This window comes from Diorhabda sublineata, chromosome 1 (assembly GCF_026230105.1).
Source record: "Diorhabda sublineata isolate icDioSubl1.1 chromosome 1, icDioSubl1.1, whole genome shotgun sequence".
NCBI classification, from domain to species: Eukaryota; Metazoa; Arthropoda; class Insecta; order Coleoptera; family Chrysomelidae; genus Diorhabda; species Diorhabda sublineata.
This window is the reverse complement of record NC_079474.1, coordinates 39875355-39903006: the sequence shown is the minus strand read 5'-3', so window position 1 is coordinate 39903006 and position 27652 is coordinate 39875355. Positions and strand designations below refer to the sequence as shown.

The window sequence follows — 27652 nt, the reverse complement described above, 5'->3', positions numbered from 1 at the left end:
CCCTCCGCAGACCTCCTGAGATTCCGAATATTAAAGCAACCTGAAAGATGTTACAAACAATATCTCAGTTTTTTAATTAAAATTTTTTGCTGTCATATTATGCATGAGATAATGATAATCTGGAGCTTGCAACAGAAACTTATTAATTTCTTCGCAGGCAAATGTTTTAGATTTTTAGTATTTACTGATGTCTACGTCTTTATTTACCATTAGGGTGCCTTTCAGTTTTGAATAAGTCGACCAAAGTGTTGAAGACTTCCACATTTTGGATTTAGTTTCAAAGTAATCTGGTAACACTCTTTCTGTGAAGCTGTTTATGCCTTTTTTAGTACGCCATTTCATAAAAGAATTATATTCCTTTAAATACTCTTCCCTGGATTTCTCAGGGAGAAGATTCATAGTCGCTGCAGTTGCCCATGCAACAAAAGCTTCTGGGGTGCACTTTGAACTCTCCATCACAAATAATAATACTACACTCCTTTCAATTAGACACAAAACTGATTTTCTTGAACAAATATCAAGAAGTAAAAGTGTGAGTTTATCGGAGAAACTAATTGACGTGAGAAAGAAAGCGTTAACAGCCCTCTATTTTGATAAAAATAATTTCATAAATGCGTTGAAAAAATGACCGCTGCGGTACTTTTTTTCACGCTTTTAAACGTGAATATTATGAAGGACTTAGAAAAATGATACTAAAATATTGTGTTCCAAATAAGTTTCACAATTTCGTCGTCAATCAAAGAATAAAACACAGTCTCATCTGGTTATTAATACTTTATTTTACTATGAATGAATAAATTACATGCTGTAGAAAAGATCGATTCAGATTCGCTAAAAATAAACTAATTGTGTTGGTGTTTAAACGCTATTTGACAAGTTTTTATTCTGATTTATAATGGCAAGCTATTGGCAATTATTTTTGAAGTTTTAGATTAAACATCAACAAGCAAGAAAGTACAGAATAAAATTCTTAATGTGGATATATATAATTAATACTGATAATTGTAAATAGACTACAATCAACAGTTACAAAAATAACTGTAAATATTTTCAAGTTTTCATGTTTTAAGTATGAAAAAGTTTAGGTCTTGAATAGTATATTACACAACGAGTTTGGAAACTGATACATATCGCACTAGTTACTGTTTTGCATGAGCTGCGTAACGACGAGTACTGAAACGTAACGAGTGCGAATATACTTTCCATCGAGTTGTGTACACTATTTGTCATACGACTACGTAAATAATTCTTCAAAAAAACTTATAATAATATATTAAGCTCTCATTACTTTGGTCTGAGTACTCAATGGTGAGAGCTTGCCTTTCTACAAAAGAAGATATTAATATTAAAAATTACAAAAAACTTATGGCATTTATGAAGCAGAACTCTCGGAAGTCAGAAGTATTTAATAGGGGACACATTTATCAATTTCTAAACTCCGAATTCCCAGTATTTGATGAAAAAAGTAAGTCAGTAATTATTGTTTAGCTTTAGGAACACATTTTAAAATTACTTGTTGTAGGTTGCTGCTATATTTGGCCTTGCGGGGGCATGGCGTAGAGTTGAGCTCCAAAAATTGAGTATTAAAGACATAGAAGTAGGTTCAATATTAAATATAGAGGTGCCAAATTCAAAAACTAACAAGAAACGAAGTTTTTCATTCGAGGTGGGGTTGAAGAAGGACTAAATTTGATCGATATATACCATAAATACACGAAATTACGTCCCAATTATTCACAAGAAATACTAATATTGAAAATTGCGAAAATTGTACATTTACTTTTAATATTAATTATAATATAATAATAATTTTCTCAATGGTAACCGATGGTGTTAATTAATTATTCACTATTTTGCACTTAAATTACGTTTTTTATTTTTCTACTCCTAAATAAAACATTTTTTTTTCATGAACGTAGAAAAATAATTGAATGTAACTTGTGCAAAAAGTGTGTGCACTCGACGTATTGCCAAACTCGGCCTAACAGCAAGTTCACGTCGCGAGCAATAAACACTTTTTGTAATTATTGCATAAATAACTATTATTTGTAACGTATTTTCTATTTCCATTTTTGAGAGATTGATTGCAAATTAGATAAACGCTACAGAAATCCACAGGTAAACCTCGTAAATATTCAAAAAATAAATTAAAATGCAATAAGCTGGAAAATAAGTAAACAATATGTCCACAGTCAATAATTATTTAGTGTTATTTTTAAAACATTGCAAATAGTTTCTGGAATATATTTCCCGAAAAAATAAATTTCAAGTTTTTACAGGAACATAGGTAATTAATGTTATATTACAACAATTCCAAAATAGCAAAATTGATTATATTATAGCATCATCATAAAAAAACAGAAATTTTCCATAGAATCACAATACTATTTAATAAAGAATTAGATTAAGCTATTTGACTCATTTTTAAATATTCTTTAAAATATTCTTGGTTAAAATAATAAAACAAAAATATGTTTTTTTAGGTTGATTCCTATAATGGTTCCAATATCTAATATTCTAATTAGTGACCAAGTTATGATTGTCTAATTTTATGTCTTCTTATTTGAATGATGTAAAAAAAATAATTTCGACTGTGTTGAGGTACGTGGTTAATAAATCAAATCACATGTAATAAATAAGGCTTCGTTGCCTCTTAATAAGAACAATAACATTTTGACGAAGGTTTCAATTTCATTTTCATATAGTTCGGGTCACTTCTATTATATAGATAATACTCGCAATAGTTCAATCAATTTTTCTTCGCGTGTTTCCATTTTCCATAAACACCTGTAGGCAACTAGGCGAGTGTGGCGCAGTTTCTGTGTGACATTCACGAGTGCCACATTGGCCACGTCCGGCGCAGTACTGTCCTACCTCTTAATTCGCGCGATTCCATTAGACAAAAAGAGTTACAGAAGCTGTGCTGATCTGTACATGTTGACTGCGTATCAACTTGCGCCCGGCCTGAATGTAGTACCCATTCTTACACAAATGTAATGAATTTTACGTATTTTTAGTAGCCTCGAGAGACAGCGTGCAGTATGGGCTACACATGGATTTAAATAAAACTAAATACATGCACTTCTGAAAAATGTAAGATCAGCATGAACAGTTACAAATTGGAAACAACCACATTTAAAAAGTACAAAAATACAAATATCTAGGGACTTGAATTGATTCGAGAAATGACAGCACTGAAGAGATAAAACTAAGAATTGAAATTGCTCGCAGGGCATGAAACTTCTTTTGATGTAAAAACTTGAATAACGAATTATAATAATGAAAAAACTGGAAGCCTTTGAAATGTGGATATTGAGAAAAATACTACGTATAATAGAGAAGTTTTACTCAAAATGGCGACACAAAGAGAATTATTGAGGGTACAATACCAATTCCATAGATTGGTATTGTTGCAGGTAAAGAGAGGTATAGGACGACGAAGAATATCATGGCTGCTGGTTCAACTGCACATCAAACCAATTTTTTAAAGCAGCTTTGAATAATATACAAATGCAGATTTTGTTGCACAAAGTACGAAACCTTTATCCACAATCTACCGAAATGTGAAACACTCTAGAGCACTACATCTGGGTACATATGAAATAGAAGATCTCTGGCAATTAAAGCCATTCCCATTCTAGACTTTTCAAAAAAAAAGGGTATCGCAGCAATAGATCCTTTGGGTCGCAGTGTATACGAGATATTTTTGAAAGACTGCACCTGCTAATTTTGACTAATTTTTGTTTTCAAAGTATTTTGTTCATTTGTCGTTTTTTTTGTGCATGGAATTAAGTGAAAATATATTTATATCAGTTAAATGAATGTCAATTGACAATTTTAAATATGATTTATTAAGCAGTTTCGGCCCTTAACAACCACTCCTTATGAAAGATATCATTAAAAAAGAATAATAAACTTGTTATTAAGTAGTTATTTAACTCATTAAACAGTATCGATTTTCATATAAATTTTGAGTTTGGTTCTATTCACCCGTTACTTTAAGCTTATGCCGGGGGCTCATTTTTATTTATAAGGAGTAAAAAGTACCCCTATTCGAAAAATTCATATAATATTAATTTTGAGTGTGTAATTATCTGTAAATACTTTACATTAAAGTCGATAAACAATTTTTGAAATATAACAGTCTTGATAGTGAGAAGCTGATTCCAAATATTTATGAAAATCGATACTGTAGGTGATAAATGCACGAGAAAATGGTTATTGACTGGACAAATGATGTTTTGAATAATCCTCAGTCTTAATAATCTCAAAGATTTTGGAATTTTCTGGAACCAATTTAACATTTAGAAATTTAACATTATTATAACCCCTTCATATAATTGTTTTAGTTCAATCATGTACCTGATAAGATCATTTACGTTTCCTTTTCAATCAATTGTATGAATCAACATCTAAGTAGTCTAATCTCAATAAGTGCCTCTAAGCGCTTGGAAACTAGATGAAATACCAGTTTGTTTATATAAATATATTCCAATATTACTATACAACAGAAAAAAAATATTTATTATAAAAACTCTTACTTATATGTATAATTTACCCTGTTTTCTAATTATTGCAATATATGATATCGTTAACCTCTACCTGACTGGCCAATTAGTAAACAATGTCTCAGTAACAGAAGGCTTCTTATTCAAGCAAGGTCGGTTAGTGGCACTGATTCATGTTTGACAGTTGACTTTGGAAATCAGATGAATTAGAAAGTTTGCTTAAGTCAGAAACAAACTTATACACCACCCTCACACATGATCGAATAATGCATCGTCCAGTCAACTGTCAAAGTGAAACTGTTATTCAGGAGTACCAGCCCATTACAGGAAATTACCAAAAATTGTGGCTTGGAAAGAGGAAAAGCGAACGACCATTGGCCAGAGAAAAAACGAAAAGAGAGCTCTAATAAGTAAAAACAATTCTTCTCGGTTTGGGAATTTGTTGTGAGTTTTTTGTGAGATGTTTTCTTGTTTGTTTTTCGAAAATTTTATGTTTTTTATCAATTTTTTAAGGTATTTCATATTTATTAGGTTCGTTCCAACCCAAAACCATCGAAGAACCGTCATTGGTACGGAGACGATTTTGCGCAGTAGAGATTATGTATTCCATTAGGGCAGTTACGGTTAGACGAACAATTTTGTTTTGTGTTCCAACTGACTTAGGCATCGTTTGTAAACCGTTTCCGGGACGGTCCTTTCGATACTTGGCAGATAGCGAGTACTGTTACGAGAATCGTACATAGTCATAGATTACGCGAAAATATCATAGAAACGCTTCCAGGAACAGTCCAGACTAGCAGGTTGAAGCTAACCTATGGGTAACTACCAAGAATAGTTCACCAATAGGATTGATCAATCCCATAAGACGTACATACGCCAATTCTTGAGCCAAGGTCAAGTGATGCTTACGTCACCTGCAGACCTCGACGGCTTGTTTACCATTTACGCTGTGCGGTATTGCTTGTGTTTTTGTTAATTCGAAAAGGTCGTACAAGTGATTGAAGAGTTGGAAATTCGTTTTTTACTTAGTTCTACGATTTAAAAACTATTATTTGTGTGTATTATATATGTGGAGAATAGTGAACAAAGACAATATTATTGTTTAAGGCAAAATAATCTTGTGAGACTTTCAAGGGTAGGTAAAAATGTTTTGTTATATTAAAGCTGGATTTAAATAGCAAAATAAAAATTAAAATCCAAGTCAGTTACTGGCTGAAAGAAAACCAACTGAGCAGAAATGACAATTTAATTGGCTTATTTAAATTTCTATTCTTTATACACCACAATAAAAAATTAAAAAAATGGGCGAATCATAACAGCGTTTTTGGTCGGTTGGTTTGCATTTGTCCAGCAACTAATCTAGATTTTTATTTTACTTTTTTTTTGCTAAATGAAACTTTGTTTGATTTTAGTGCATGTAGTATATGTCCAAAAATCAAAATGCCTGGTACACGTTGTGCTGTGTATGGTTGTGGTAATACCTATAAAACAAGGCAGCAAGAACATGAATATTTTATATTTCATCGGTTTCCCAAAGCTAAATATCTTGTTTCCCAAACTATGAGAAAAGAATGGATATTACGATGCAAACAGGAAGATAAATTTAACCCTGATACTAGCTACATCTGCTCAATTCATTTCACAGAAAAGGATTATGAAAGAGACTTACAGAATGAATTATTAGGTTGGTGAATTATTTAATTGTTTAGTGTAATAGTTTATAGCTTTCAAAGTCTATACTGTCCCAAAATGATTTTGGTAATGAAATTTAGTAACTCAATTTGTTCATAAATATATATAATATGTATATGTATTTTAGGTTTACCACTACGAAAAATATTGAAAAAAACCGCTGTTCCTACTTTGGGATTGTATTCAAAAAAATCAACAAGTGAAGCTTATAAATGGAACTTAAAATTAACTGAATAATTGGAAATTGGATTTTAAATTAATATTAATTCATAATAATGAATAAAACTTAAAAAAATAACTGTATTTTTGTTAAAATTGGCCTTTAAACTCATCAAATAGTCTAGCTCAACAAAGAGTTAAGACCGGTCGAGGTCTGCAGGTGACGTCACGTATGGCGATTTTTCGCACGCACATGGCAGACACATTCAGTTTATTGAGCAATCCTATTGGTGAACTATTCTTGGGTAACTACGACAGACTGAGCCGACTGTTAGATCGTTACGATTGTTGTCGAGTACCTGTCTTCGGTCGTAACGATCACAGCTTCTGAAGATACCAACCTCTCGTTTTGGCTAAACATCAAGAACTAGATATCAAATGATAATAATGAAAAGCAGTATTATTATTGGATATGTAATAAATACATTTTTGACATTTCAAAACTGATTCAAAAACATGATAAATATTGATAATACACGTTACTTCCTAGGCACAAACCAAACATGGAGATTTTGATGATAAATATTAAATTTTAGTTTTGTCCTTAAATGTTGATGGGTATAAACTGGAATAGTTTTACTAATAAGCATTTTCAAAACAAATTTTTTAAGAACAAGAAAGTGTATTAACTTAAATGAGCATTAAAAAATCTCTACCTGACTGACCAATTGATAAATAGTATCTATGAACATAATTTGAAATTAATTTTCTGTTTAAGAAGTAAGAAGACATGGAATAAAGGGGTAATTTATCCCATAGAGTACACAACTATTTCAATTTCTATTTATTTATGGGAACAAGCAGAAAGAAATATAAAATAATCTCATATGAAGAAGATTTTAGAGTTAAAAAAGAAGTGTTATTATATTTTTGGATATGTAATTAAAAGATTTTGGGAATTTCAAAATTGTTTTGGAAACGTATTTGAAAATACTAAAAGATAAATAAGTAATAAAAGAAAGAAGTTTTATCATCCACCGCCGAGAGAAACTGTCGGTGGGAAAAACTAAAATAGTCTTAATAATATGTATTATTACAATATTTTTGAGCACAAGAAATCGTATCCTTTTTTACCGATGTGAAAACATGATAAAACTAACAATTAGAACATAATAAACATTCGTTTTGAGTATAAACTAGTAAACTATCAATTAAATTAACACATATTCAAGCAGGCTTAATGTTTGCAGAATTTTTTGAGCAAATGCTATTGAACTAAATATATATTAAAAATTATGTGTTCGAATGCAAATGAACCGCAAGAGCTGCACCCTTCGCAGCATCACCTCCTTTTGTAAATACCAAGGGTAATTGATAAAGCTTTTCGACTTCTTTTTGTAGAATCTTGTTCCGAGATAAACCAGAACCGTTGCCTACAATTCGAGTAATTTTCGCACTCTGCAATACTTCCCTTGGTATCATACTGCAACAATAAAAAATTATTAAATTGGAATAACCGCGAATCTTTTTAACTGATAGTTTAAACGTTTCAAGCAAGAAGTAAGTATTGAATTTTAATTTTTCTTTATCGCTAATTTTTGATAACGTACACAAACATAAATATGTCTTTTTTTCTTAATGGTAATCTATTTTGTGAACACAAAACTCAAACTATTTTAGTGTAGCCATAGTTTTACATTTTTATAATAAAAATAAGGAAAAGGATCAAAAGCGAAAGAGCTCAATATAAAATATCTTATAAAAATTTATATGAGCCCTGAAATATCAAAACAACAGACAAGGAATATTTAAACTATGATACCAGAGGAATGTTAAAACTAGATATCACAACGTATTGAAATGTTTTTATTTTTTCTTTGAATTCAAAAATTATTAATTGTTATATGGCTATCTATTTTAAAGACAATTTAATATGAGTAATAAATTTATGAACTCATTTCGATTTCCTATGTTCAACCTGGAGAAATTAATACATTAAGCAAATTAAGCTTTTTTATTATCAACATAAATAGGGTTATTGACAATTTAAAACTTAACACTTAATTTCTTATGACCAGCTCTTGCCCTAATAACATCTCTCTTTCGATTAGGCATTGATCTAATCAAGTTAGGTATTGTTTTTTGTGGGATGTTGAGACAATCTTCATCTACAGCTCTTCTAAGCTCTGGGATCGAGTTTAGGGTAGGAAGTCTAGCTCGAATTCTTCTTTTTAGCTAATCCCATAAATGTTCTATCGGATTTAAGTGAGATCTGTATGCATGCCACTCCATAACTCGAAAACCGACTTGTGCAATGTAATCTTGCACGACTCTTACGGTGTACAGCCTTGCATTGTCATGCATAAAGGTAAATTAATCTCCAATGTAATCGACGAAGGTACCATATGAATTTCCAAAATCTGCTCGATATTCTATCAGCCGTTAAGACTCTTCTTCCGGGAACACGGTCACCCCTACGAATGAACACAGGGTTTGTTTGTGCTCCTATAGATAGGTAGGCGTACTTGCCAATGAGCTGGAGTAAGTTTGAACAAATCGCAGGTGTTTTAAGGGACAGGACTGATAGTCACTCCTCGCACCTCACGGAGCTGTCGATGTCGTTGCATTTGAACGACATTAAGGTGACGATTTCTTAGTGTTTTGACACAATAAAGCGGTTATCGCAAGCGGTTGTAAATTAATTAGTAAATTAGTAAATTTATATAAAGGTAAAAATGAATCCGTTTAAACTCTCAATAATTTTAAAATATCTGTACAATGGATACAAACCTGTGTAAATTCTCCATAAGACCTCGACATAATGCTCTAAAAACTTGTGCCAATCCAAGATTACCGACATGAATATTTGAAACCGAAGCCGCTAAATCCGGATTATATCTCTCTCCTAGACAAGTTGGTCTTATTTCTAGATCTGATACTGCTGAATCTTCTATACTAATGGCAAGTAATTTTTCCCAAACTTTCGCTAAAATTTGTGAATATGTTGTCGATAGTCTTACTAGTATATTCATATAAACATGCTAATCTAGCATTTTCGATGTCGTCGAATCCATTTATCGAGGTTCCAGATGTCGAAAATTGGTACTTCCGGTTGTACCACTAAATGGATTGATTGACTTATTGGGTTTTTAAACTGGATTTTTGAATTGCACGAAACTATGCTTTCTCTTGATTATAAGAACATATCGCATTTCCTAGAAAAGTATTGAGATAACCTAACCTAAGCTAAACTACACCTGACTTAAACAGAAAATGGATCTGCTCCTAGATCTGCTTAACAACATCATGAGACAGATAAAAGTCGAATGAATAAAAGCTCGAACAATAGTTTTCTCTACGTATTTTTCTCCTTCAGTCATACCTCCATTTTCTAAAAATGGGCGTCCCAAAAAAAACCTTTAGATTAATTTATAAATCCAGTTCAAACAGTCCTATAATGGAAGTACTAATTTCCGACAACTAAAGCCTCGATAAATGGATTCTATGATCTCGAAAACGCTAAACTAATGTGACTTTTTTTATTCCTAAACTAGGCATATAAAGAAGTCCATATTTTTATTAAAAACACATGTGTTATTTACAAAAAAATACGATTCATGGGTCATCATCTCCAATTTCCCAAACAAGTTTTCGATTCCATTGGACAATAGAAAAAGTGACAAAGAGATTGATATAAAAGCTAAACATTGACAAAAAATGTTTTTTTTTTTTTTTCGTCTCGGTAAAGTTGAGCGGAAATACTAGATATAACGACTCCTCGTACATATTATCTGACATGTTTTCTTTCTGGTGACTTACATTGAGGTACGTTAAATCCTAACTCCATCACCCATTGTTGCAACATTTTCACAAACGTAGCCAAACTATTACCCCCGTTCAATGAAGCCGCAACCGCTACATACTGTTGTCCAAAATAGGGCCAATAGTAAAGAGGTAGTACTTCTGGAGGACCATTGTTAGGCACATAGCTGTCTACTACAAAAGATATTTGAGCCGAAGTGGAGATATTCAGAACTGCGTCTTCAAGTGTTTCTAATGTTGACAATACCGAACACTGAAGATCACCGAGACCAACTCCTAGGAAAAACAAATCGTAATGTAATTAAAACTAACAAGGAGTTTTAATCTATGTTAGAAAAAATTTGTATTTCTAGGTTATGTTGGTACCGTCACTTGATGCCCTAGGTCCTAAGTGTTCAAATTTCATTTTTAGGTTTTAATACGAAAATATAAGGGTAATTACATTTAGTTGTTTTTAATAAGGCAATTCGTTTCTTTTTCTCATCTACTTAAAAAAATTATAGTTATTTATGCAACAAGTTTTTTCACGAGTCGGACGGTTTGACCTACCAATTCCTACGAGTGAAAAAAAAGTTACTTTACTCGCGAGTTTCCTACAAACTCTTTTCTACGTCCGTAGACTTAAAAAAAATTATTTTGTAATAGTAATATTAAAAGTACAACTATTCAAAGAGTACATAGAAATAACATCGTCTATAGTAGAATCACTTATTGGATTGTTGGTAGTATCGTGAACATTTACAATGTTGATTGAAGTTGAACTAGTTGTTCCTATTAAAATTTTCACTGCGGAATCCATTTTGTTTTTTATCGAGTCGTCTACGTAACCCTCAGCAACTGTGTTGGATTTTCACCCACCGTCCTTCTTTAGTTGAATTATATCACCACCGGAATCCACTATTAGAGAAGCCGAAGAGCGTCGAAATGTGTGCCGAGTGTAGTTTTTTTGGATTACTCTCCATCACTTATAATAATACTACACTCCTTTTAATTAGACACAAAACGGATTCAGAAATTACATTCTTTATTAATGCAAATGAATGAAAAAAAAACGTGAATATTATAACCGACATAGAAAATAGTTATTTTCCTAACAAGTGCGAAAAGTGATACTTTCCCGCACGCGACTGCAGTCAAGTGCGGGAAAGACACTTTACGCATGAGTTAGGAACATTATTTTTTCTACGACCGTATATACAAAAAAGTATAACAACCCATTTTTAATAAATTATTTTATTCCAACAAACATAATAATATACAAACTTTAAACTAAAAACTACTAATTATTATAAATATTAACATTGAAAACACAATTTGTTGTATTCTGTAGACTAGTAAGAATTGCCGGTCCAGTGGAGTTATTTGGTTTCAACTGGAAGGTAGATGACGTCGGTGAGGATGGCATCGGTTGCAGGTCGCATAAAGATGACGATGACGGTGACGGCAACAGTTTTAAGTCATTTGTGGAACAAAGAAACTTTTTACCATCGAATAGCGGGACCATAATGTATTAGATTTCAAAACCTTACTTAGGTCTGAAAAATACGCCAGAAATACCTCTTCCTTATAAGTTTTGGCCCCTTTCTCCTTATACCATGTAACAAAATGGTCGTATTGCTTCTCATACTTTAGTCTGGATTTGGCAGGTAACAGCTCGGAATTAGCTTCATTTGTAGCCTTCAAAATGGCTTCGGGAAGTTCTTCGTCGGATGAATCCATTAATATTATTGTATCGGATTCAGTTCAATGTGGTTTAATTTAGAAGAAAATTATACTTATTCGGTCACTTCCAAGACGATCTGAACAGCTTTGACGTTTTAGTAACAATTACATGGTTAAATAAAAAAATATCTGTATTATTTTATATTTTCAAAAAATTAAAAATGCTACAAAAAGCTAGAAAAGGTTTAAATTTTATTTGATGGACTATTTCGTAAATATTTATTTACCTGTAGTAACAATAGTTATAACCACCGAAGTAAAAAACTATCTAATAAGGTCAAAATATGCATAATTTTACTTTCCCGCACTAGTGCGGGAATGTGACACTTTCAAAGCTAAAATGCGTGCGGGAAAGTGGGTTAAAACGCACGGTCGTAGAAAAAATAAATACTTGTTTGATAATAAAAAAGTAAACAAAACAGTATTATAAAGGTATAGGTCAGAGCGGTGGTTCCCAAACTGTGCGCCGCGAGCTAGTGGTTTTATTTTGGTTACTTTGGACTATAATACAAATAGTCATGATAATTATAAATCGATTTCTGAAATTAGTCTAGATGGAAAAAACACATCCTGATTGTACTTAAGTATAATTCATTGTGAGAATTTACTATCCAAGAACTAAACGACAGAAACGAAACATGCCACTTTGTGAAACGAATTATTTTAATTATAAAAAATTCATATATAAAAATGACAATCCACAAGATTAATACTACAAGGACGTTTTATTGAATTGTCTCCTCTTGTTATCAGTAGTCGTAATAAAAATAATTTCGTATGTAGTTCAGCAGTCAGGCGCAGGTTCCTAACATTCATATAATTTAAAATGTTTTTTTTTGTTAAAAATGATCACCGTTATTAATTCAACTAAATATTATTGAAAATGTAGGTGTTGATATAAATCACGTTGGTTTGTTTAATAAAATTGAATAAATATATCATAAATACGAATTCCTTGAGTTTTTTCTATAAACCACAAACCTAATTTCGAAAGCCATAAAGAAATTAGCGGGAGATTTATTAGCGATGGATATTTTTAATGCAAATTTATATGATGCATTCAACGAAAATCGACATAAATTTTACGCACACTTTTAGTAGATATTATTATCGAATAAAAGAAATCCTGTAATCCGTAATCTCGTATGTGAACGCTTTAAAAATAAATTCTCAACCAACCCAACTACATATATAAATATAATACAAATAAATATAATCAATCCTCTCTACTACAAACCTAGAACTTGCCCACCTCAATAAATCAGAAACGCCAACAAACTAAATAAAACAAGAATTCCTAAGAACCTTAAGTAAATACGACAACTTTTATAAGGTACATATACACAAATGCTTCGAAAAATCAAGATGAAACTGGAGCCGGTTTCTACTCCGAGAACCTGTCGAAATCCTTTGTACTGCCTCCTATTACATCTATCCACTCTGCTGAACTGTTTGACTTTCTAGAAACTTTCAGAAAATTGAATCCAAGAATATCCTTATAATAACAGATTCTCAAAGTTCACTAACGGCAATCTGCCAGCAATATCGCAACTATCCTCTTGTTTAACATATTAAGAAGTAGCTACTCACTTGCAGAAACAACAATGTAGATGTTAATTTCATGTGGGTTCCATCCTACACCTGAATAAAGGGAAATGAAAGAGTAGATGGATTAGCAAGATATGCTTAAAACAACAAGCAATCAGTAAAGAGTAATTGTATAGTACATACCGATTTCAAAGCACTTTTTAAGAAGAAAATCCAAAAAAATTGCTATTGCTTATAACTATAACTCTAACAACATAAGTAGAAGGGAACAAGTGACCCTCTCCCGTCTAAGAATCGGACATACTCGTATCACACATTATTAATACATAAAATATTACAACTTTGAGCGATGACGTCTGAAGATTTATCGCCTTAGGCTCAATTTTACAAATGAAGTTTAAACCTCAAATGTCGGTTTAAACTACAGATACCTTTTTTTTTCACTTTTTATACAAGACAAACTTCGGTTTAAACCTTACCGACAGTCGGGGGGTAGTTGAATATGAAACAGAGGATTCGAACCCAACTTTTTCAAATTGTTCACATTTTTGGGATATTAGGTATGAAGGGTTTTAGTTGAACGATTGAAGATTTGCACTTTATATTTGATGAACTCGAGGATGATGATGAAGAAATTATCAACATTGTCGGTGCGCTGAGAAAACAAAAAGTTATTTGTTCTACAGCGAATCTTTAAATTGTCCCATTTATGTTTTAAAAATTTGTTGTAGTTTCATGGAAAACATGACAGTTTTTGTAATTTTCATCATTAAATTGACACCCCAAGGACATGATAGAAACGATAATCGTGGCATATTTCGGCTAAATTACATTAAACTTTTGGTAAACTTATTTTGGTTCTATCGAGAATATGACCGTTTATGTTATTTTCGTTATTAAGTTCCCTTGTCAACTCCTCCTAATTTTTTTCCTTTTCCTTCCAAGTTGCCGTATCTTTTTTTTTGGATTCGACTGCTAACCAAAAGCACTATTTCATAGAAATTGCACGATTTTTTTGTTATGTTTATAAAATTCTACTTGAAAACACATATCTGGAAAAATTTGGCTTATATTTGTGACAACTGGCACATGTCTGTTTATCTGTGACCTCTAAAATAGAGCAATCTTGATTATTCTTTGTTTAAACTAGAGTTCAAACCATAGTTTAATTTTAAGTTTAATTTCAATCACATAGGCGTCTTATGAAGCACCGCATTTGAATTTTTTCATCATTTTTTTGCACCAATAGACACAAACTTTTTTTGAGCGATTGTCAAATTATGCGGTATCCAGCGCAAACAAATCTTTTTAACAGCCAAATTGAATGTATTCGAGTAGAACTAATGATACAGCATCGATGTTTTCTGGCCCAACAACCTTTGCGAAGTCATCCTTTAGCGAATCGCGACAACGATTGAACGTAAACAACTCAGATAGTACTGACAACACGTTCTGAGTTAAAAACGTCAAACTTTATGATAGCAAAGTTAGATTTGACTTATCCATATCAGTTTTGCCATATCTCAAAACTTAAGTAGCAAAAGCAAGCTCAAGAGTGTGAGATTTCACACTCGAGTGTTTCCTGCCGCGTGGAGATGCTTGTGGATATTGATTTTGAACATCTGTAGGTTATAGTGTTCGGGGAAGACGTGCCTTGGTAGATGATTCCACAAGGTTGCTCTTCTCCAATGAAATGAGTCTTGATAAATTAAATTACTTAGCGCTGCAGGCGAACTCGGTGTTCAAAAGTCACGTCTACTCTAGGCGGGATTATGTTAGACAGCTCGAAAAAGCATTTATCGTAGTAGTATCGTTAAAACAGAGTCAAGTAAGCGACCTTTCTTCTATGCTCTAAGCTATCCAAGTTTCTGGTCAGTTCTAGATCGCCTATAAGTCAAACTGCTCTCTTTTGTATTAAGGCAAGCATATTCAGGATATGCTTGGGAGTCGAGCCACGAATATGCGAGCAATATTCTAAAGATGGAGGAATCGGGGGCTTGCGGAAGAGTAGAAGTTATTGCGGAGTATATAACTTTTTAGTCTTCAAGAAAGCTCCAATTTTTTGTGAAGCTGTCTTAGCTAAATCGAACTATGTAACTAAGCCAGGACATATTCAATATTATATGAGTTGCCAAAATTAAATTGAATACCTATTCATCAATTTTCATATGATATTTACATTAAGATGTTTGCAAACAAGTTGAGAGCTGGTGATAGAAAAATAAATGAGTGTGGAACAAAAAATTTATATTATACTCAATACTTATTTTAATGTATCCATTTCAACCCTCACCTGTAACTAATAATCGAGATAAACTAAGGCAATCACATAGACTTACCAACTGGTGTTCCCTTTGGTACGCTATGCCAATTTCCAGCTAAATATCCGGCTATTTTACCGCTTGCTTTAACTTCAGGCAGTAATTCAACGGGAAAATTCGCATTTTTCAAAATATCAATATTCCATTCTGACGTTCTACAGTTAAAATATCCCCAACTTGCTGCATTTTGACAGGACATAACTGGTCGATCTAAATTGCACAACATGGCCACTGCAAAATCTGCTATTGTGCCCGAGTGGTTGAATCTTTTAAGTTTCTCGGGTCTAAAACATGAATTAGTGGCAAAAATATATCCAAAACCTCACGAATCATAATTAAAATATACCTAGGAGGATTTGAAATAATACAATGATAATGATTTGCTAAAAACACTCATGAATAAACTGCGTGCTTGAAGAGAATTTAGATTTATTTCTCATTATTATCAATTGAAACTTTTGTTTCCAGCCGTCCAAAAAAAGTTTTGTGCTCTAATACAACGCTCCATTTTATGTTTTCTCTGCCGAGAGCCACCACTCAGCACTGATTCACTCATTGACGTGCCAGTATCTCTACTATATGTCAAAGTATGAATGCTAATTCAGATTAAAAAAGATGTAATATGCACAATGGAAATATAACTATAATTTTGTATACACCATCTTTTAAGGGTGATATCTCCGAAAGCGGTGGTCTGAGGAAATTTTGTTACAGGAAATACCCATCTCAATATCATACGAGCAATCCCCTCCTGAATTTTTTCACATGAATTTAGAAGCACCCTCTATATTATATTATTTATTTCATTTGCAATGGCTTCTTGTAGGTCAAACAGACCAAAGACTTGTATGACTTTGAAATCTCATCTAAAACAATACAGTTGTTAACCAAATAAATATCGATTCTATTGTAAGTTCCAAGTTCGGCTGTTGCCCATTATATAGCGGTAGTCCTCGTGATGGTTCTTGGGAAAATACTTTTTTTGTTGAGAAAATCAATTTTTTTATATTCCCAAAAACGTTCCTGATTTCATATTTACGTCGGTGTAATCCATGGGCTGGAAAGATTTTGTAAAGCAAGTTTAAGTAAAATAATTTCACAACCTTCGCAGTAACAGGCGACGAATCATGTCTCTATGCATATGAACCCAAAACCAAACAACAATCGACTGTATGGGTCTTTCAAGCCGAACCAAATCTAATCAAAGTTGTACGCGCACGAAGCACTCCGAAGCAAATGGTCACCGGCTTGTTCGGAATAACTGGACATGTCGCCACCGTTTCATTAGAACAACGTAGATCAGTCAATTCTGCACTAGTACTTGTTTGCCAGAATTAGAGAAATCAATCGCAGTAAAGGAATCATTCTCCACCACGACATCGACAATGCGAGTTCACACACATCAGTACAAACACGATTTGGAACAGTACAAACACGATTTGGAACAGTCAAAACATTAAATCGATGGGTCGTCCGCCGTACAGTCCTTATTTGGCACCCAAATATTTCTCGCAGATCAAAAATAAATTTCGACGTTAACGTTTTTTCTTTCGTATGACGCTCGCCAAATCAACACTGATTTTATATAAACAACCTCTCGCTAGTGATAGTATTCAAACCAAGTATTCTGATGAATATGTACTTATTAATTCAATATACGGATTCAATGAACAATTTTAATTGTTCTGCTCTATGGAGGGTAGAGGTAAGGAGAACCATCTCTGTGCTACAGAAAGTGTCCATCAAATTCTTTACGTTATGGAGGCGCTACTATCGCATGAGTGTAAATTTTAAATAAAGCGACGACTCTAGTCATTTAAAATTTTTTAACACTGCTTATTCAAATAAGAAGGACTGAACTGAACGATCATATGATATCTCATCCGACAGGAGCGCCATTCTGGTCAAATTTTGAATTATAATTTACCGTCTACAAGCGGACAGTTTTTAAGCTAAGCTCTCATATTAGATGGTACTCCTTACCTCTACCCTCCATAGTTATGTTCGATCCTGACTCTCACAAAGCGCCTCCTATTGGCTCTCCATACGAGTCGTGAAGAGCTATCCATCTACACTTTATTCTATATTCATATCGTACGTCTTTTGACTCGCGCCCGAAAAATCAGCACGGAGCGAAGCGACAAGGAGGCGAGGCGAATGAAAGCGATAGAAGGCACCGTCGTCTCGTGTTTTTTCGTATAAATTCGTGAATAATGTGGATGGGACATTAAATAATTATCAGTCAGTGCGCTTCTTGTCAGATGAAGGCGTAGCACATGCACACACGCTCGATACATTTCAATAATGAAATAGGCAGTGTAAAGGCAAAACTTTGACAAACTTTTGTATATTTTAATCACAATTCACTACTCACTTCATAATATGAATTAAATAAAAGTTGAGTTAATACATTTCTTGCGAAACACGAGTTAAAGAAACTTTCTAGATTATACATGGAAAAGAAATGCTTTAAAGAATAATTTAAAAAGAAACCTGGATAATGAATACTACTGATTGCGTACTTAATTGGTAGTTTTGTATGATTATCTAATTCTTCACTCTTCACCCTCAACCTTAATCTCTAATATTCTATTCCTAGGTTTTAAACTAATTGTTAATAAAAGCGAGACGAATTCGACAACATTAAATAGATGATGAAGTATCGCAATTGTTTTATTACTTGTTTTTAGTCATCCAGAAGATTGTAGCGACTCCAAATCCTGTAGAAACATTTAAGTGAGATTCAGGAACAGGTAGTGTACTTAGAAAAGAGGGATCACATCTATTGTCTTGCCACGTGTATAAAGCAGAAACTCTATCGAGAGATACATCATATCTTACTGAGGTATCTTTTTCTATAATTTCCCATGCTCTCTTTTCGCTATCATTTTTCCAAAACAAAACACCATGCATTTGTCCACATATACCAATTTCACATACCTACGGAATATTGTAATGTACTGACGAAGATTCATAATATCTTCAATGTAGTAAAGTTGATAAAATGATTCATTCATGTTATACAAACCTCTTGAAGTAAATGTTTGGGCAGCTTGGACACACACAAATTTATAGCGTAAACAATTTTTGAAACATCCTGTTTATTACCTCCTGGACCAGTATCACTTGGTATATTAGATTGAGTATCTTTAATATTTTGAGCTTCTACATCGTGAGTTTCTTTATTAACAATACATACTTTCACAGACGTGGTGCCTATATCGATACCAAGAATGTATTTAACCATAGTTACCCTAAAAGAGAAATTTATAGCAACATAGTACAGATTCGCCGTAATCTATGTACAGGGTACTTCACGACGAGCTGAATCAATATGTATATGGGAAAGTACTGCGACTAGTTTTCTGAACATTTGCTTGCATGGGTTTTCCGAAAGGTTCCTTTTCACATTTTCGAAATTTTTGGACACATGCAGATCCACTAAAAAATTATATTTCTAAGTTTAAATGAGTCAGGTCTAATAGCTCCCAGCTCCCAGCTCGTCGTGAAGGAACCTGTATATTATTTGCATACGATCAGACTCGCCTTCTTGTTATATAAATCTCACCCTATAAAATTAAGAATTAATAAACTAAAAATCAGCCAGACAAAAATTGAAATAATATAAGACTACAAATTTTGTGTGCATTCGTTAATTAAGAGTTGATATCAGGTGTTCATCACAGGCGTAAATTCATGCAGACATATGACGTTATGGCCCTTCCACTTTATGATGCAAGATAGATAGATTTGGTAAAGAGGAAGTGGTTTATATATATCCACTACCACTGCAGCCATGACGAATTTATTGTAGTACCCCCTAACTGATTCTAAAGTGGCGTATACAAGCCTATTCTTTTGAAATAAACAACGGTCTTGAGAAGGGTTGATTTGGGCTTTTCCTAATAATATAGCCTATTAAACCTAGACCAACACAATGCTTAACCAAGCACGCTTCCTGACCCAACCCACTGTTGCCATTAGCTGTCAGGTTTCTTCTCTCTGGGTGTTTATTAATTGGCAATGATCTGCAAATTGACCTACTACTCGTATTATACTCATAATTTTACGATTACGGATTATAAGATCTAGTGTAAACTTTGGCCACCAGCATTTGATAAATTGTTGCCTACCATTTTTTCACTCTTTGTGTCTACGACTGTCTTTCCTTCTAGTATTTGATATATGCTTTAAGCAGGCTTACTGAGATGCCATCAAAAGTCTATAGTCTATAATAGCTTTTGGCGATCTTTCTTTGGTTAAAATGTCGGCCTCTTCATTTCCCAAGATTCATACTCATGATTTAGTAATGTATACAATCCCAAACCAACTTGATTGTCTGGGAACTGCTTGAGTTTACAGCCAAGTAAATAAAGATAATTTTACTCGTTTAAAGTTTTTCTCTGTTCTACAATGTACACTCAGACCAATACGTCAGCTCTTCTTGGTTATGGAGCCGTTAGCCTATTGTCCAGTAATCTCTGGCTGGTATAGTAACTCGAAAGTTATTATTAAAGAAACCATGATTCTAACTGAAACACAGCGATAAACGATTTTACGTCCCAGTGTTCATATTCTTAGCGACCGTCACTTCAAACCACCATATCAAATAAATGTTCTGTACCTCCTGTTGCTTCAATAATCCTCATGGGTGAATGTTCGCTGCCAATACATTAATAATAATATTTCAAGTAGCACTATTTCAAAATATAATGATAAATAGTTAAAAAAACAACTCTTCCTATATGCGACAATAATACATGAAATTACTCAGTGAAAAAAGTTTCGCCACATTTGTTGGCAGTTGTTCAATCAATTTATCATTCTTTAGTTTGCATAATTAGCAGCTGTTTTTTATCGTGTAATAAATGATAACTGACTGAAATAACAATCATTCAACAAACGTGAATAAGTTTTCTTTGAAACACGTGTAAATAATATGTTTCGCTAAACATTAATTAATATTACTATCAGTAAATCTAATCTTTTCTCAAAATACTAGATTCCATTATCAAACTAATTCAAATAATGGAATTGAACTGTTTTCCTTCCCATTTTAGCGAAAAATTTGGATGGGCAGATTTAGAAAAAGTAATAAACAGTCATGATTATTTCTCTGTTAATATAGGAAATTTGTATCAAATCTTAAACCTGAATCATAAATATAAGGTTCTGGGACTTGTACGAGGGTTGCTACTTAAATTTTGAGATAAGCAAATAAAAACAAAGATTTATAATTGGATATGGCTTTATTGTTTTTCAAAATATTCTCCATTAAGATTAATTTTGCATGCGTTTGAACGAAAAAATAACATGTGAATTTTGATCTGTGGAATAAGAAGAAATTGGGTGCCAAACGGCGGATGACCTATCAATTCCCTGATTTTCGAACAGTTCTCGCAAACAAATGCTGGTATACCATACAGAATTGACAGTTCTACGTTGCTCTAATGGAACGGTGGCCACGAAAAAAACAGGCGACCATTTGCTTCTAAGTGCTTCCGGCGTGAACAACTTTTGTTGTATATGGCTCATCTTTAAAGATCCATACAGCCAATTGTTGTTTAGTTTCGGGCTCATATGCAGAGATCCATGACGCGTCGCCTATCACGATCTCTTTGCACCAATCGACACGATCTTTTTCTTTTCTTGTTTCTTTTCAGTTTACGCACAGCATCAATGTTTTTGGCACATCTATCGATTTTGCACGACCTTCACAAAATTCATCCTGTAGCTAAGTACGACCACGATTGAATCCGGAAAACCAGTACCGTTCTGTGACCTTCAGAGGAAAAAAGATCAGCTGACGAAATTTTTAGTAAACACTGTAAAAAACTTTTGTTCCATCAAGAAAGATGGAGTAAATATTTATGAATAAACTCTGCTGTTATAACTTCATTTTCTGGTCGCTCAACTTGATTTAAGCGGGAATTAACTAAGAAAAACAACATATTTTTGGGAAAACCAACGACATAATGTACTTTATAAAACTTTAAAAACCATACTCTAACACGGGATAATGATCCTGTTTGCCCTCAGATGCCTTATTGAAAAAGTATTGACAGGTCATTAGAATGACTAGTAGTAGATATAACTAGGTTTATATAAATTGGATTATCCATCATACTAGCCGTAGCTCTTAGAAATTAAACGTTTAATCTTTTCCTACCTTTTTTGAGTGCATACTGTTGGTAGACTTTGGCACATTATTCCTTTATTTCACTTTACTTTTATCTCTAACACTAGTTGTGAATCAAGCGATAATTTTCAAACTTATATGACAATTTAATTGACAGATAAATTGTATTGAATTGTATCTAGAAATTATTCAATACTAAAACATGAAAGTTCTGACAACCTCACTTATATAATTGATTAATGGCTTCAATTTCAATGAGAAATTATTTGTTTAGTCTATTGTTTATGCATCCAAAGTTAAATTAAAATTTTACAGTTTTAAAAATAAAACACAACGTCGGAAATCGGTGCAATAACGGGAAAAATCATATATGTAATACTCCTATTTGGACAATTGATATGTGAATAAAGGTTCCTACGTTACGGTGCCGACAATATTCATTTTCTCTCTCTCGTTCGAGATACTTTATCTATGCGCATGTTTCATGCGCGAAAAGATGCGCAGAACTAACTGAAGCGCTCGGAAGAGAGAGAGAACGATACACTATTTGTTTCGCTTAGTCGGAACACCTTCCACTTATAGGAACTGTCCATATAGAAGTATTACTACTAGAATACTACATAACCGAAGAACAAGGATGTTGTAAACAAAACAATACAATCACGTCCCACGACGAGTTAAAACTATCTGTGTATATCGCAAAATACTTATATAGCAAAATCATGAAAATTTCTATATTTGGGTATTCGGATACGATCTTTTTAACTGAAATATTTTCAAAGATGGCCGACTTGCGGTCCTACTGGAAGTCGACTGTAACTTTGTTATTTTAAATGTAACCCCCTGTATATTAAGATCTACGTAAGATTTTAGTATTAGTCTAAGATCCCACCGCTTGATTTTGCAGGTATCTGTTGTTTTGATGAAATTAATTTTGAAGGAATCTAAAAACGGTAGATAGGAGCAAAACCAATTATTGGGACAACCTACAGGGGCTGAGACAGGCAAAGACTTTTCTGGGAAACTATAACCAGAGTAGATCTGTTGAATGTATCAACCTAAGTAAAAACAATCTATCTTGATTTCAAGCATGGTTTGGCACTAAGTATTATGATGTAGTTTTACATGTTGCGATATCGAAAGCTTCAGGTATTACTTGGATTACTTTGGACTAGCATTAGAAATATTTCAAGAGACCCCTGAATAGTACTTCATCTGTTCCTTCTTTTACCTGCCGTAATTTCATCATTTTCAATGTAAAACTTTTAAATTAGCAGTTAAAATCAAATTTTGTCATTACACAAGAGCTCAAAGGGTATCTTGGGATTGTACCAGTAAATTTGGATTCCACCTACTAAGGATAAGCTCGCTAAAGCGGGGGCAGACGAGCCCTTCATGGGACCCGAACCTTTCTGTGGTATCAGCTACAGAACAATGAAAAAGGCACTGAAAAGACGGTAGATAGAAACAAAGCCAATTATTGGGACAACCTACATGGGCTGAAACAGGCAAAGACTCTTCTGGGAAACTATAACCAGAGTAGATCTGCTGAATTTATCAACCTAAGTAAGAACAATCTACGAATATTAACAGGGGCACTGTCGCCTCAACAAACACCTAAAGACGCTAACCTAGCAGATAATACGTGCAGATTTTGTTGTAGAGAGGAGGAAAACCTCTAGCCACATTATCTCGAAGTGTGAAACACTAAGGAACTCCAGAGCACTACACCTGAGAGCGCTTGAAATAGAAGAAGAAGATCTCTGGCAATTAAAGTCATCTCACATTCTAGACTTTTTAAAAGAAGTGGGATTGATAAATCAGCTGTAAACACAGGGTTCTCCAGTATCGCAGCAAAAAGGGGGACAATAGTTCCTTTGAGTCGCAGCGTATAAATCATCAGGTAGTGTTAAACGATAATTTAATTTTAATTTTTAATTTACATAAGCGAAAGTCATTGGTAAACTTCGACTTGAATATTGTCGTCTCCTATTTAGAGTTGTATATCAAAAAGAACGAGGTTCAGGTACTACAAACACATTTACGAGGAAGAAAATCTTTCTTTTGAAGGACAGTACACAAGTTTTATTTTAATAAAGAAAATTCTGATTCTCGACAAGACATTTGCTGTAATCAAATAAATAATTCAGACTTCCGCTCTAGCACTAGCGCTTGAATTCGAATGTTTTTAGTGCGGATAATGTAGCTAATTAATTTCATTTTTAGTTTGTTACTTCATAAACCTATATCAATAGATTATTTCATGGATATCAGATAATTCTATTTGATACGTATTCCTATAGTTTTCAATAGTATAATTTTGAAAATCTTAGTACGAATGAGAATTTTGTATATTTTGGTATTTCTACATTCATCAATAGTATTCGGTAGTCATATGTTGGATTCGTTACGTTAATATTTTCACAAGACCTGTTAGTCATTTCTAGTAGCAGCCAAAAAAAAATTCAGATTATCAATTTCGACAAGTTATAATCAGTAAGTCATTATTTTTACAAAGAATTTTAGATGAAATTGGAAAACATCCAAATTTAATTTTTCAGAATTAAATCTGATATCTAATTGTTTGTATAGGAACAATTTGGTTATTATTTGAAGGGAGAAGTTTAAAAAGCAAATCGTTAACCATAGATACCATATAGGTATATTTCCACCTCTGAAGTTTGAAAACCCAATCCATTTTGCTAGTTTCTTCCTAGGAAAAATAAATACTTTCCCTGCTATATGCCGTGACAAACATTAGGTTGCATTTTTCCCAAACACATGAGTGTTATCGACTCTACAATGCCATTTGAGTTTGCAGTCAGTATAAGACATAGCGCTTTGTTTCTAATGTCAAAAGACAACATGAATATAGCTTATTTTCAGTAACGATCATTAATATAGAACTAAAAAAAAGTTTAAACAGTACCATTTTCACATTTACCTGCAAACCCAGAACTCAAATATCCAATATCAGAAATTTGAAAACAGATTATTCATTGCAGTATACAGTCAGCAAAATAGTATTTTGCCCTTGTATAGCCAGATATTTTCATTTTTATCAAGGCATGTACATAGAACTATGTTGCATATAGTGCCTTTCTGTTGATGAATTATCGTGATTTCAAGTCAGGTCTAAGAAATAAGAAATTAATATATGTGTCACACATAAGATATGAAATTTCTATATAACAATGAGACACTTTTTTCAATAGTATTTTTGGACACATTGATACTTTAATATAAAGTATATTAAGACATAATTTTTGATGCTAGATTTCAACTTATTGATTTCAAGCATGGTTTGTCACTAAGTATTATGATGTAGTTTTACATGTTGCGATATCGAAATCTTGAGGTACTACTTGAGTTGCTTTGCACTAGTATTAGAAATATTTCAAGAGACCCCTGAATAGTACTTCATCTGTTCCTTCTTTTATCTGCCATAATTTCATCATTTCCAATGTAAAACTTTTAAATTAGCAGGTAAAATCAAATTTTAATATTTCGCAACAGCTCAAGGTGTATCTTGGAATTATACCAGTAAATTTGGATTCCACCTACTAAGGATAAGCTCGCTAAAACGGGGGTAGACAAGCTCTTCAAGGGACCCCAACTCTTCTGTGGTATCAGCTACAGAACAATGGACAAAGCACTGGAAAAAACGGTAAATAAGAACAAAACCAAAGATTCTTCTGAGAAACTATAACCGATCTGCTGAATGTATCAACATAAGTACAAATACTAATAGGAGTCCTATCACTGTCGCCTCAACAACACCTGAAGACTCTTACCTAACAGATAATATGTGCAGATTTTGTTCTTCTCTCGAAGTGTAAATACTAAGGAGCTCCTGACCATACACCTGGGAGTGCTTGAAATAGAAGACAAAGATCTCTCTCTAGAATTTTTAAAAGTAGTGGGATGAATGGATCAGCTGTAAACTGGGTTCTCCAGTGTCACAGGGGGGAACAATAGATCCTTTGGGTCGCAGGGTATACAATACCCCAAAATCCATACATACTCAATAAAATATTGTAATTTTGAAAAATATATGATCAGCTAAACTCAAGTTGTCTCAATTATGAAAAAAATATATTGATACTAGATAAGTATATAAAAAATGCATCACACTATACAAACATGAAATGCACACTAGACAAATATTCAATTGTAGCAATAAAATCTTTATGGTGGACAGCAATTACAAAAAGCAAAAATGGAATGTTAAAACAAGCATAAATAGTAGTAGCATTTATAACAATCTAATAATCTTATAACCTAAGAATCATATCTAAACCTACTAATGGTAATAATAAATAAATTAATTGATATGGCATGATAAAAAATCAAAATATATAATTTTCATGCCATATTTAAACCAAGAATATAGTTCAGAATGAGGATAATTATGTTCAAAGTACTTCTTGAACTGTTAGTAAATAGAACAATATTTATGATGAATCTCATTTTCTTACAAAAATTTTATTAATGCTTTGATACTAATTTGGTTTTTTTAACAAAATATGCAATTTATTCGAATAAAATTGTTGAAATGAGTGAATATAGATAAAAAATATACTGCAAAATAATTAGACAGACAACCAAAAAGTTTGATTTGAGATTAAATACACATATAATTCTTAAATTACCACATGAAATATTGATTATGATTAGAATTTTCCAAATTGCAGGATGCAACGAGAAATATGCAGAAAATCCGTGTGTTTAATTCTTATTTTATTATTAAATTGATGGAGTATTTCATTTAAAATTAATAATAAATTATAAAATGTCAAAAATTATAACTTCAAGCATACTTAAAACACTCACCACAAATTCAAAACTTGTAATGAACTACTGAAATGTGGGAAAATCCTTGGAAAAAAAGTCTATGTAGAGATACTGTCAATATTTGCACTACACTTCAAATACTTTTACTCATCCATCCAACCTTTGGATTATAAATGCAGTAATAACTTTTAATAACATGTTATCATAGTGTTATTAGTTTGTGTTTCCCGCGTTCCTTCATATGATGTTGAACTTCCTTATAAACTATATATATAAATATATCCTATCTTTGAATAAAACCAATAAACAAACCATAAAGTTTGAGAACGTTGATAAATGTGGCACTCTTAATTTAAAAGTTTTATACCCACTCACTTTTCACCAAAGCACAGCTCTGTATTATAAATATGTTTGTCCTACAAAATATCTTGGTTGTTATCTCTAATGATTTTATAAAAATAGATTTGAAGATATGTTCATTGGTTAAAAGCAGTGAATAATGTAGATATTGAATATTTACTGTATTCAGGAAGCGTGAAAGCATTTGAACTAGTCCCATATTTTATGAGTAGATTGTAAGACTGTGGTAGATTGATGTCTACTTCTACTTCTAACACAGTTCGTCTATTGTATCTAGTCGATAAGAACAAATTATTTTCGTAGAATTTTCTTTCTACATGTTAGTTCTTCATAAATATATTAAGTGTTTAAATATCCCAATGATATTAATTATTCCCACTTAGTTTTTATGTCCGAAAAGTATATATCATTGTCAATGGAATTTATGCTGTCAGGCACAGAAAATACCCTAAGAAAAAATGCAAATTTAGTGTTGCAATCATTACATGATATATTATAGGAAAGAACTAAATTTGTGTTGCTGAAATTTAGATGCAAGTCAAAAAGTCAAACTTCTAGGGTCTGTGCTGTCATAGCTTTTCGGAGAC

The 27652-nt window shown here is 32.7% G+C and overlaps 1 protein-coding gene across 3 annotated transcripts; it reads right to left on the bottom strand.

The window, feature by feature from the left end:
* Window positions 1-759: 759 nt before the first annotated feature.
* On the bottom strand, window positions 760-27652 carry LOC130445988 (sedoheptulokinase-like). 3 transcript variants are annotated; one of them, XM_056781937.1, is made up of 8 exons: window positions 27226-27615; window positions 26745-27121; window positions 18801-19026; window positions 18453-18712; window positions 15791-16056; window positions 10179-10457; window positions 9150-9345; window positions 760-7842 (listed from the first exon to the last, which is right to left on the bottom strand). In XM_056781937.1, the coding sequence occupies exons 3-8, from the start codon at window positions 19017-19019 to the stop codon at window positions 7653-7655; spliced, it is 1410 nt and encodes a 469-aa protein (XP_056637915.1). In that variant the 5' UTR covers window positions 19020-19026; window positions 26745-27121; window positions 27226-27615; the 3' UTR covers window positions 760-7652. The 3 variants fall into 3 exon arrangements, with proteins under 3 accessions (XP_056637915.1, XP_056637932.1, XP_056637923.1); XM_056781954.1 differs by having other exon boundaries at window positions 26745-27652; XM_056781945.1 differs by lacking the exon at window positions 26745-27121.